The sequence below is a fragment of the Mirounga leonina genome, unplaced genomic scaffold (assembly GCF_011800145.1).
Source record: "Mirounga leonina isolate KUSES-001 unplaced genomic scaffold, KU_Mleo_1.0 Mir_127, whole genome shotgun sequence".
Classification (NCBI taxonomy): Eukaryota; Metazoa; Chordata; class Mammalia; order Carnivora; family Phocidae; genus Mirounga; species Mirounga leonina.
This window is the reverse complement of record NW_023270316.1, coordinates 80,228,912-80,242,352: the sequence shown is the minus strand read 5'-3', so window position 1 is coordinate 80,242,352 and position 13,441 is coordinate 80,228,912. Positions and strand designations below refer to the sequence as shown.

Below are 13,441 nucleotides of genomic sequence, written 5' to 3'. Positions count from 1 at the left end.
GCAATAATTTCTTGATACCAAAAGCACAAGCAACAAAAGCAAAAATCAACAAATCAAAACTCAAAAGCTTCTGTACAGCAAAAGAAATAATCAACAAAATGAAAAGGCAACCTACAGAATGGGAAAACTTTTGCAGACCATATATCAGATAAGGGATTAATATCCAAAATACAGAAAGAACTCCTATAACTCAGTAACAAAAAAAAAAAATACGACTGAAAAATGGGCAAAGGAACTCAAAAGACATTTTTCCAAAGAAGACATCCAAATGGCCAACAGTACATGAAAAGATGTTCAACATCACTAATTATCCAGGAAATGCAAATCAAAACCACAAGATACCACTTCGCAGCTGCCAGAAAGGCTATCATCAAGAAGACAGGAGATAAGTATTCGCAAGGATGTGGAGAAAAGGAAATCCTTGTGCACCGTTGGTGGGCATGTTAAACTGGTTCATCCACTATAGAAAACAATATGCAGGTTCCTCAAAAAATTAAAAATAGACCTACCATATGATCCAGCTATGCCACTTCGGAGTACACACCCAAAGGAAATGAAAACAGGGATATTGAAGCCCATGTTTACTGCAGCATTACTCACAATAGCCAAGATATGGAAACAACCTAAGTGCCCATCAGCATATGAATGGATAAAGATTATGTGATATATATACAAAATGGAATATTATTTTGCCATGAGAGAGAAGGACATAATTTGCAGTAACATGGATGGACTCTGAGGACATTATGCTAAGTGAGGTAAGTCAGACAGAGAAAGACAAATACTGTATGATTTCACTTATATGTGAAATCCAAAGAGGCCTAACTTTTTGTAAAAAGAGAGTGAAGTGGTGGATACCAAGAGGTGGGAGTTTGGGGGAGAAGGGGTGATGCTGTTTAAGGGTAGAAACTTGTAACAAGTAGTAAATAAGTCCTAGAGAGCTAATGCACAGTATAGTGAATATAGATAATACTGTATTACAATCAACAAATTTGCTAAGAAACTAGATCTTAAATTCTCCAACCACTAAAAAGATTTAACTATGTGTTATACAAAAAAAAAAAAAGATACAACTATGTGATGTAATACAGGTGCTATTTATCACTACATTGGCAATCATAACATATAAATATATCAACATACCATACATCTTAAATTTATACAATGTTATACATTGAATACATTTCAATAAAAAAGATAAAGAGTTTTGGTTCATCAAAAGGTAAGAGTCAAAAGGCAGGCCACAGACTGTAAGAAGATATCTGCAATGTGTAACTGTTAAAAGATTATGATGGGGGAAGAGGAAATGCCCCCATAAACCAATTAAGAAAAAGACAAACAACAGCACAGAATGAGTAAAAGACCTGATCAATTTTTCTCAAAAGAGGGAGTCTAAATAGCTAGTAAATATAGGCAAAGGTATTCAACCATTTCAAAACTATAATGAGATAGTGTTGCATCCCTACCAGACTGGCAAAAATTTAAGTCTGACAATACCAAGTATCAACAAGGTGTGGAACAATGCAAGCGCTTACATTACATTGCTGGTTAGACAGTAAAATCATTTTGGAAAATGTTTTGGCAAAATCTATGAGTGTTAAAGATATTCTTACTGATTACCCAGTAATTCCAGTACGTGCCTTGGAGAAATGAATGTGTATACCAGAAATGTTTAAGAATGTTCATAGCATCACTGTTTAACATCCCAAATTTAAAAAAAAAAAAATTTAATCATCAACAGAATAGTCAACTGTAATATATTCATAAACATTCAAACTGCCTTGCAGTTTTTGAAAATTTTAGTGAACTAGAGTTGCAGATCAATATGACTCTCAAAAACAATGTACAGTAAAAGAAGACATACAGTATAACTATTGGAACACATACAGTATAACTATTCAGAAAGTTCGAAAACAAAACATTTTTTAGGGCTGCACCTATGAGAGTAGAAACTACAAAGAGAAACAATATAATATGATCACAGAGGGGACAGCCCTGGGGTGCTGCTACTCTATTTCTTTATCTAGCTGGTAGTTATCGAAGTATGTCCTTTATAATTGTCAAACTGCATGTTATATCCACTTTTCTAAATTTAGTTCATGAAAATAATTTCTAAAAATTCCAGGTAAAAACCCAGTTGTGAAAACAAAAGTTTGCAAGAGAAAACAGTATATTTGTGACCTAAGGATTGAGAAAGATTTCTTAAAGTCATAAAAAAAAGATTGATAAATTCAATAATAAAAGGAAAAACAGGGGCACCTAGGTGGCTCAGACGGTTAAGCCTCTGACTCTTGGTTTCTGCTCAGGTCATGATTTCAGGGTCTTGAGATGGAGTCCCACAAGGGGCTCCCTGCTCAGCAGGGAGTCTGCTTCCCCTCCTCTCTCCTTCTGCCCCTCCCCCATTGCATACTCTCTCTCTCTAAAATAAATAAATAAATCTTAAAAAAAAAAAAAAAGGAAAACATGCACATAAAAAACACAAACCAAAAAGCTAAACCCAGAACTGGGAGAAAATATCAGCAGTGCTTGTAACTGAGAAAGGATTAGTATGAAGAAGAACTTCAATAAGGAGAAACCTCCCCTCCCTATAAAGTTTTGAACAGGCCAAAGAAATGAACAGGCAATTCACAAAAGAGGAAACCCAAATGCCCACTAAATATACAAAGAGATGCTCACACAACCTTATCAGTAATCAGGGAAATGCATATTAAAATTACACTAACCCACCATTTCACACCCATCTGACTGGCCACAACTTCAGTCTGACCAGGTGAAGGGTAAGCACAAAAGCATATTCTGCTGATGGTAAAAAAAAAAATGGCAAAACCACTTTGCAGAACAAAGGGAAAACCTACAGCACAAGCCTGGTATGACCCAGCATCCTACTCTTGGTACGTGTCTTAGAGAAACTCACAGGACAGATAAGTTCTGCAGCCCTATTCATTCTATTGACAAACTGGGGAAAAGCATGAACTCCACCAACAGGAAAACTCAACTGTAACAAATATACATGGAATCTGTAACTATTAAAATCAATAAACTAGAGTTTATATGTATTAATGGGAGTATCAACATATTGAGAGAAAAAAACAAATTGTAGAGGGATACACAGAAACAATACTATATTGATTTATGGACACAATGTAGTAAAAGAATGAAAAACAAGCAAAGGAATGTTGTCAGGGTGGAAATAGGTAGGGGATTGGAATACACAAGGGCTTTAATGATATTTACAATGTTTTATTTCTTAAATTGGGTGTAAATTCTCTATTCTTTAAATTCCTTAAGTATTTTATAAAGGTAATTTCTTACCTTGTGTCGGCAAATGATTTTTCTTGTATTTTTCTACCTGGGTTCCTGAAGAAATTTGACTCTTTGGTAATCGAAATGATGAATTCTATAGTATGAGATAATTTTGAATATAAAATTAGTGTTGTCTACACATTAGTACAATGAATGAAACTAAAACTCAGTTTGCAATGAAAATGGGTTAAGTTTGTTCATTTATGTTGTTTTCATTTATCACTACGGTCAGAGGGAACAAGCTATTATTTAGGAATGAACTATACACACACCCCACCTTTAGAAATACAGCTGACCCTGAACAACACTGGGCAGGGGGGTTAGCGGCAGTGACACCCCCCCCCCACGCACTTGAAAATCCATGTGTAACTTTTGACTCCCCCAAAATGTGACTACTAACAGCCTACTGTGTTGGCTGGAAGCCTTCCTGACAACATAAGCAGCAGATTAATACATATTTTGTATGTCCTATGTATTATATACTGTATTCTTTTTTTTTCTTTTAAGATTTTATTTATTTGAGAGAGAGAGAATGAGAGAGAGAGCACATGAGAGGGGGGAGGGTCAGAGGGAGGAGCAGACTCCCTGCAGAGCAGGGAGCCTGATGCGGGACTCAATCCCGGGACTCCAGGATCATGACCTGAGCCGAAGGCAGTCGCTTAACCAACTGAGCCACCCAGGCGCCCTATACTGTATTCTTACAATAAAGTCAGGTAGAGCAAAGAAAATGTTATTAAAATCTTAAGGAAGGGAAAATATATTTACAGTACTGTACTGTATTTATTGAAAAAATATGCATACAAGTGGACCCGCACAGTTCAAACACATGGTTTTATATGGTTCAAAGGTCAACCATATATTCATTCTTCAAGTGAGGGCCTAACAGACAACATAAAATGAAACAGTTTTCTGTGATTGTTACCACATTAGCCAAAGAAGAGGGCAGGAACTCAACATCAGCAAAACCCCTTTATCTCAACCTCTCCTGTGAACACACCCCTTACTATCTTGCTCTCACCTTGAGCCCTAGCTCCCCACCGAGAAGATGGCTCACCACAGCCCACTTCCAGAGACAGAAGTTTCTCACCCTCAGAACTCACACCCCTAGGTTTAGGGGTAGGGTAGAGGTCTTCCTTGCTCCCCGTCACCACTTCCAATAAATCTCTCTCCTCCCTAACCACCCCTGCCCCAGCTCTGCGTCTCATGTCCATGACTCATCCACCATGTACCCCCCTTGCCTTAGCTTCTGTTTCCTGCCCTACTCCATCTTACCTCAGTCATGCATGCCAAGGGGCAAACTCTAGAACTAGTCATTATCAATATCTGCAATTATCAGTAACTACAAAGATCTCAATTTCGAAGCCCTCCAAGCCACAATGTGGGGCATTCTACAAAATAATTAGCCTGGTCTATTCAAAAAGCCAATGCCATTTAATAAAATGCTAAAGTACTAAAGGGTAAGATGCCATTATTTCTCCAATTAGCTTCAAATGGTCCAGCAAAATACATATACACAAGTGGTAAAATGTTAACAGTGGTCGTATCTGGTGACTATTCAGGTGTTCATCACACTATTCTTTCAAATTTCTGTTTGGGGAAGCTGTTATAATAAAACGTTTGGGGAAGAGGCAAGAATTCCACTTTCTTCTGACTGCCACATCCTATCCTTCCAGCTCACTCCTCTAACACCCTAACTCCACCAATGTGTACAGCATCCAGGGCCCTACAATTCACTGATCCATACAGATTTTCTATGTCCCTCAAAACCGTATAGCCTTACGCCCTTCTTGTGCAGCTTAAATCATGGTTCACTACAGTTACTCTGGCTGCATATATACCGTTGACTGCCATGCCCCTCACCCACTTTGGTGCATGACCACACCTCTTCTAAAATATAACTCTCCACCACCCTACAACCAAAAAGCTGAACGAGAAAATAATACAAACAATTCTCACTTGAAATGTATGATCTCTAACCTACATTGGCCCCCAAAGCAGCCCAGGAATCAGGCTACACTTCCCCAGTCCCTTTGCTTTCCACTCCCTTAGACAACAATGTCACACTTTCTCCCATCTCCTCAAACCTCCTACACTTCTCCATCCTCACTCTCAGCTGATGACCAAGCTTCCCACTTCACTGACAATGTGAAGGTATTAGGAGGGAACTTCCCACCAGCAGACACCACACATCAAGCCCGGGGCTACACCTTCCACATTCTGCTATCGGGCACGTGCTGTCTATGTTCCTGGCCAAGTCCAGCCGCCCACCCGCCCTTCATTCCCTAAATCCCCTCGCCTCTCACTTATAAACATTGCTTCAACAATTCTCCCACTTTCTCCGGCATCAGCATTTTCCTCTTTACTGAATCAATCCTACCAATACACAAACACTTGTTAATTTTCCCATTAAAACAAACAAATAAAAACAACTTTCCTTACAGCCACCACCCCATCTCTTTACATTTACTGCAAAACCTCTCCCACAAGCTTCTTATACTGTCTGAAACGTCTCTTTTATCCAGTCAGGCTTTTATCTTCAACGCATCCCTACTTGGTAAACCTAATGACTGTCAGTGCTCATCTAATTTAGCAGCAGCCTTTGACACCACTGGCCACTCTCTTCTCCTAGAAGTCCTTTCTTTTCTTGGTTCTCAGGACACCACACTGGCCTCCTTTACTCTATTCTCCTCATCCCATCTTCTCACACTCTGGCTCAGTGTGTGGATCTCTTCACTACCCACACTTGCAGCGTTGATGATCTCTACCAGCCCAAAGCTTTACCACACATCCTGATGAACCCCAAACTTCTAGCTTCAACCTAACCTTCTCCTGATATGTGCATAACTGCCCAGTTAACATCTCCACATTTTCAAACTTCTCCTCCAAACTTCTCCAGTTAACTTCTCCACAGGCATTTCTAAAGCTGAGATCCTAATATCCATGCCCCCAAGAAATAAATACATGCTCTCTTCTTGTGTCTTACAATAAATGGAAACCCTATTATGCCAAAACACTACAATAAAGTTGGAAACTATTTTTGACACCTTCCTGGCTGTCATACCCCATATCCAGCTCATCAATAAATCCCGTCCACTTCTCAGCACTCCACTGCTGCTCCCCCAGTCTTAAGCCACTGTTCTCTCTGGTGTGAATTACTCCAACGGTCTCCTAACTGGTGTTCCGAATTGTGTGTATGCCCCTCCACTCCCTGTTCAGTCTGCAGTAGACAGCAGACAAAGTAAGCTTACTAAAACAAAAGATTAAGTCAACTCCAATCATAGCCCTCCAAGCGCTCCCCTTCTCAGAGGAAACACCCAAGGGCTTACAGGAACTGATTAAGGCCCTAAGGTACTCTGCACCCAGCTCCCTCTGTCACATCTCCGGTCGCATCCCCTACCATTCTCCCCACTTACTCTGCTCTAGCTCCACCAGCCTCAGGCCATGCTCATGCTCAGGCCCACCAGGCAGAGAGCCTCTGGGCCTCGGGCTCCTCTCGGGCTCTGCTCTCACCCAGGCTTATCTGCACCCCTTTATTATATTTATATTTAATATATAATAATTATACATATTTAAATTAATATATTTAATAATGCGGGCCATTATTCAAATATCACTTTTTTAGTAAGGCTTTCCTTGGCCACCCTGTCTAAAACAGCAACACCCCCCACCTCAACAGTTATCATCCCCCTTCCCTGCTTTTTCTCCTTGGTTCTTGTCACTATGTCACACACCATATATTTATTTTATTATCTATCTTATTTATAAACCTCCTACCACTAGAATATAAATTCCAAGAGGGCAAGGAAGTTCATCTATTTTGTTAATTGTCTTATTCCCACTACCCAAAATCAGCGTCTGGCACATCATAATTGTGAATATAGATGAATGAAAGACCAATTATTTGATTCAAAAGGATCATATGCATGTGACGTGCTGCAAAAAAATTTCACTTGGCCTGTTTTAACTAAGATTATCTGCCTACTGTACTATAGTTCTTTTAAAAGAATTCTAAAAATGAATTTGAAAACTGCACAGCAATGCTCAAAAGAATTTTTCAATTGTGGTAAAAAATACATAAAACTCACCTTCGTAACCACTGTTAAGCGTACAGGTCAGTGGCATGAGGCACATCCAGTACTCTTTTCCTCTTGCAAAACTGAAACTCTGTCCCCATTAAAGAGCAACTTCCCATTCCCACCCCTACCCCCAGCCCTGGCAACTACCCTCTACTTTTCGGCTCTCTAAATTTGAGCGCTCAGATATTTCACATCTCCCTGACTTGACAAAACCGGCTCCAAACCTACCACGGGCCCATCTTTTTTTGCGGCAGGCACACAGGGACCCGTCCTGAGGCTGTTCTCAGTAGCTTCTGCTTTCTTCCAGGCATCTAGTCGGAATCTTTCCATCACTTTTATTTCTTCCCTGAGGTCTGTGTTCTCTCTGACCAACATTTCTATCTGGCTTCTAAGACGGCCATGTGTACTTGACCATTTTGCTTCCTTTCTTTTCAAATCTTCCTGTAAATCTGCTATCTGCTGTTTCAAAGCCTCTCAAAAAAAAACAAAAAACAAAAAAACAACCTAGGATTAAAACAATGCAATAGAAGAAAAGAGACACACGAACAAAACAGAAGTACTGCCCTAGCACAGACAGCAGAAAAGGGAAGGCTTGGTCAATCACATTTCAAAAATACCAAGTTCTTCATGAAAGGGACTGGGGTTCAGGTTAGAGACTCACCTTATGCCATCAACAAAACCGATTCCAGAAGGAGGCAGGCACCACTTAGGAGTTCACTGCAATAACACTGTCATGAGGTAATAAAGGTCTATACTAAGCTATTGAAATAGAAAAAAAGATAAATTGGGGATTATCGGATAAAGAAAAAACTAATAGGAATTTATGACTAACTGAAGGAAGAGTTAAGGTAAAGGGATGATTAAAAGACTCAAAGTCAAACCATCAGTCCTGAAAACAGATTCTACTTGGAATTCATGAGAAGAAACTGGTTTTAAGAAAATGATTTGTTTCAGATGCACTAAATGACAAATGTGAAGAAACTCCTGGAAATATCTAGAAGCAATTTGCAATTATATAAACAAAAATCAAGATTAATGTCAAAACTAAGGAAAAATTAGTCACCTACATGGCTTATGTGGGTGCAAGATATGGGGAGTGCCTGAGAGCTGAGGAAGGAGCATGGGTGGAAGCAAGACCTCATTGCTCACCACCTGAGAACCTTACCTGATATGAGCCTAAGGGAAGTGAGGAGCCCTAAGCAGCTCATTAATACACATGTAAAACTTGACGTCTATCCATTTTCATGTAAGCCTCATGACTGCCAAAAAAGCAACCCCGTTACAGAAAGAGACTAGGGCTGGAAGGACCTCCCTTGGGGGGTGGTCACATCACAGGGAGCATGGACTCTGGGTTTGGGTGAGATCAACGCTCAAATCCCAGTTCCGTGTCTTAAAAGCTCTTCAAAGAAGGTATTAACCTCCCTAAACATCAGCCTCTCTATTTATAAAATTGTGGAGTATAACCAATAAATGAGCAATTTCTAGCTGGTAAGCATTATCATCATGTGGGCAAAGAGACTTATTAATATTAAAATGGTAACACGTAAGTCTAAATAGGTTAAGAATTCAAAAGCAAATAAGCCAAATAGAGAAAGACAAATACTGTATGGTATCACTTATATGGGGAATCTTAGAGAAAAAAAGAAAAAAGCCAACTTTATAGAAACAACAGAATGGTGGTTGCCAGGGGCTGGGGGAAAGGGAAATGGGGAGATGAAGGTCAAAGGATACAAGCCCGCAGTTATAAGACGAACAAGTTCTGAGGAGCAGCGTACAACATGGTGACTACAGTAATAATACGGTGATGTACACTGAGAGCAGATGTTGTTGCTGAGAGCAGATTCTTAAGCATTCTCAGCACGCACACCCACACAAAGAGTTAACTATGTAAGGTGATGGATGTGTTACCATCTTGATCTTGCTATGTATATAAAATCATTACACTGTACATTTTAAATATACATGCTTATATTTTTCAATTATTCCTCAATAAGGTTAAAAAATCATTCAACAGCAATTAATATTTATAAAATACCTACTATCAGGTACTGTTCTGGGTCCCTGGAATACAAAGAACAAAACAAAGATTGCAAGGAGACTTGTGTTGAAGGGGACAGGGCCTAGGGAAGAAAAGGCAAGGCAGGCAGAAGAAAGCAGTATTGCGGGGAAGGGAGCATATGCAGGGAAGGGAAGCTGCAGTATTCAATATGGCAGGTCTCACTGAACAGAGACCTGAAGGAGGCTCAGTGTGAGCCACGTGGCTGTTCAGGGGAAGAGCATTCCCAGAAGCACCAGTAAATACACCAGGGAGGAGGGTGCCTGGGCACAGTCGCAGAACAGCAAGCAGGCCAGTGAGCTGGGGCAGAACGAATGACACAGAGGGAAAAAGGTGAAAGAACACCAGATTATATAGGAATTTGAGGCCCATTGTAAGGACTGGGGCTTTTATCATAAGAAAAAAGTGGAGCCATTAAAGGGCCATGGGCAGAGAAGGGACGAGACCTGGCGTCTTTCCAGAAGAATCACTGGCTGCTACATGGTAAACAACTCATGGAAAAGACAGGGCGGGAGCAGAGCTGTGGCCAGCCAGTCCTTTAACTCAGAGATGGCAACTCAAGTCTGGGTACGTTTTCTGACAGAAGAGCAAGCAGTGTGAGAGAAAGAGAAGAGAACACTCCTAGGTTTCTGGCCTGAGCACGTGGAAGGTCAGGGATGCTGCCACCCAAGATGGAGAAGGCTGCGGAAGGGAAGTGCAGAAGTTCATTTGGAGACACGTGGAGGTGAACTATCCAGTAGCTGGTCAGATAGACCAGACCAGCACATCGAGCAGGTCCAGGCAGGATTTAAATGTGGAAGTCTTTAGCATATGAATCCTAACTGAAGGCATGAAACTAGAGATCATCCTCCCTGCTGGGTGGCCTCCACCATTAAGTTAAAGACAAGGAAAAAGTAAAAGGGGACAGGCAAGGCACCAGCCAGGTAAGGGGGAAACCCAGAGCACCAGGTCTCCTGCGTGTCAAACGAATGAAAGCTCTGATGAGCAGTCGTGTGCTGCTGGAGGCCAAGTCACAGGAGGACTGCGAGCTCCCCATCAGGGAGAGGCTGGGGACCAAAACAGGGGAGTTTTCAGGGCAGTGGTGTGGACGGAAGCATGTGGAGAGAGAACAGGAGCTGAGATGGGAGATGGTGAAACAGACAACACTTTCAAGAAGTTTTGCTACAAAGAAACAAAGAAACAGCCCTTGTGACCCAGGAGTATGCGGGCAAGAGAGATTTTAAGAAGAGCAAGTGTGTACACTGATGACAAGGTTCAGTTGAGTGGAAAATGGCTGGTGTTAGAGAAACAAGAAATGCTGGAGCAGGGCTGTAGGTAGTGAAGGGGTGAGACCTGGTATATAAGCAGGGCTTCCCCATAAGCATGGACAGTTCATCTAAGCAACAGACAGAGGCAGAGCACATGGGCTCAGACACCAAGGCAAGACCAAGAGTAGGATCAGTGGGAAGTTCTCAGCCATGTAGAAAGCAGGGTCTTCAGGGAGTAGGGAAGTTTGAGAAGGTGAGGGGGGTGCAGAGTATGGAATGGAAGAGTGGGAGAGAAGGGAAAATAGAAACAATATAGGCCCACTCATGGTTTGTGCTCATGACTTTAAAATGAGCTTGTTTCCCATTAAATTTTTCTTCCAGCTAAACTAAGTGTTACAGGCACAAAGATGAAGTAGGCAGGAAATGCCAGGCTTACAGTCTTGCCAACAAAACATCATGACTTGAGAAAGGGAATAAAGAATACACTTACAGAAATGATTAGAGTGACTGACTCTGGGGTTTAAGGACATAAGAGGGTGGGGAAAACCAATGAATTGGAAGGTCCTAAGGGGACCGAAAGATTAGAGTAATAAAGGGAGTGAAAAATATTAATATGCTTGGTCACAAAGGGCTAGAAAATAGGATTTAAAAAATAACAGCTAGAATGAATATGTGTGAAGAAGAGGAAGAGAAAGGGTCAGGATAAAAAAGATATGCAGAAGATAAAGTCAAAAGAAATTATTACTGATGGAATTTGAAGACGGAAAAGGTCTAGACCTCTTTTTATCCCAAGTGTGAATGGGGAAAAAGTCAAAAGAAAAGGCAGATTTAGCAGAAAGAGGGTAAGTTAAGTTTGAAACATACAGAGCTAACCAGCTCACTACACAGCACCTCATAGATCCTGCCCCTCAAATATCTTCTGAGTGAAGAAACAGATACACAGGTTGGTAACTCAGCAGAGATCTGACTGAACATCCATGTGTAAATGGTCAATGAAAACTCACTGCATGAAAATTAGAATAAAGTTACAAGATTAAGATAAAAGAATCAGCGTGAACTCATGACTTCAGAAAGACATCACCCTTCCCCAGCGGTGCCACTCCGACAGGCACCAACAGCAAGGACCCCACTGCTGCTGACGCCCGACAGCTCCCTAGTAGGGCTCTTTGGACAATGGCTGATTTCAGATGTGGGGCAGGTTGAAGAAAAACAAAAGCAAAAAACCAGGTGATCTGAAATAACCAGTTGTTAGAGAAAGCAGGGATAATTTCAAACATCTAAGGGCAATGGCAAAGCTGAAGGACAAGGAAGCTCCCACCGGCCAAACTGGGGCCACTTGTTTATCAAAAAGGAAATTTTGTAATTAATTAGAGTAACTTGAATCTGTAAAAGGCTATAAATCAATAACGATGAATGTAAATTCCAGGAGGACAGAAATATCTTCTTCATCAACAATTCCCCCATGCTCATCATAAAGGGTTCTCAAATCAATGTGTTGATGGAATGAACACCCGAAAGAAAAGAGTTAATATTTTTTAAAATAACTATAATATAAAAGAAGATTGAATATACCATCTCTGTTCTTTTAACAATTTAATAAGTAGAAGAGTAGCAATAAATACAGGTTTGTTTTCTATTAAGTATATATCTGTTTTTGAAGTAGTATTTGCATAGTATAAGAAAAAGAGAAAGTGTAACAAAAACAGAAAGAAATAATGAATACCCACTGTCACACAAAATAATCAAGTCTGAAAGGGGTCCAATGCTTAAGTCAACACTATCAAAGTAGAAAGAGCATTCAGGAATGAGTTCCAAAACTATGAAAAAGATTCTTAATACCTAACATACTAGATTCAATAAACTGAGCATTAACCAAAACATAACAGCACATGTTTCTTCCCACAAAAATAAACAGAATTAAAGACCCTAACTGACATGGCACGTGGTAACTTAAGCTTTAGGTATGCAGATGAGCTTGCTCAAAGAGGGTATACTACACGAGAGGGGAGAAAACAGAGGCTGGGACTCAATCTTACTAGTATTTACTTTTTTTTTTTTAAGTAGGCTCCACACCCTGTATGGAGCCCAGTGCAGGGCTTGAACTCACAACCCTGAGATCAAGACCTGAGCTGAAATCAAGAGTTGGATGCTTAACCAACTGAGCCACCCAAGCACCCCAAAAATACTAGTATCTAAAATATGGAAGTTTGCATTTTATGCCATAAGCAATGGAGAGCCGTTTAAAATTTTCCGTTTGATAAACTGAAGTTTTACTTGTTTTGGTTTTTTTTTCTTTTTAAGATTTTATTTATTTATTTGAGAGAGAGAGTGAGCGAGAGAGAGCAGGAGCAAGGGGAAGGGGCAGAGGCAGAGGGAGAAGCAGGTTCCCCAATGAGCAGGGAGCCCGATGCGGGGCTCAATCCTGGGACTCCAGGATCATGACCTGAGCCGAAGGCAGTTGTTTAACCAACTGAGCCACCCAGGCGCCCCTGAAGTATTACTTGTAATGAAGTTCAGTATGTCCGTGTTTTCTTTATACTTAGTTCTTTGTGTCCTCTCTTAGAAATCTTTGCATATGCCAATGTCACAAATATATTCACCTATGTTTTTTTCTAGGAAGTTTACAGTTTTAACTAGAAATGCATTAGTTATTTTTATTTATTTTAAAGACTTATTTATTTTTATTTTAGAGAGAGAGTGAAAGAGAGCATGGGGGGAGAGGGGCAGAGGGAGACGGAGAGAGAAACTGGAGCAGACTC

At 40.5% G+C, this 13,441-nt stretch overlaps 1 protein-coding gene across 1 annotated transcript in view; it reads right to left on the bottom strand.

Moving 5' to 3' along the window:
• CENPJ (centromere protein J) overlaps positions 1-13,441 on the bottom strand; it is a 49,310-nt gene that overhangs the window by 10,164 nt on the left and 25,705 nt on the right. Inside the window, exons 11-12 of the mRNA XM_035003772.1 lie at positions 7,608-7,850; positions 3,313-3,397 (exon numbers count right to left, since the gene is read on the bottom strand). Coding sequence (XP_034859663.1) covers positions 3,313-3,397; positions 7,608-7,850 — 328 coding nt within the window. The remainder of the gene's footprint in view (positions 1-3,312; positions 3,398-7,607; positions 7,851-13,441) is intronic.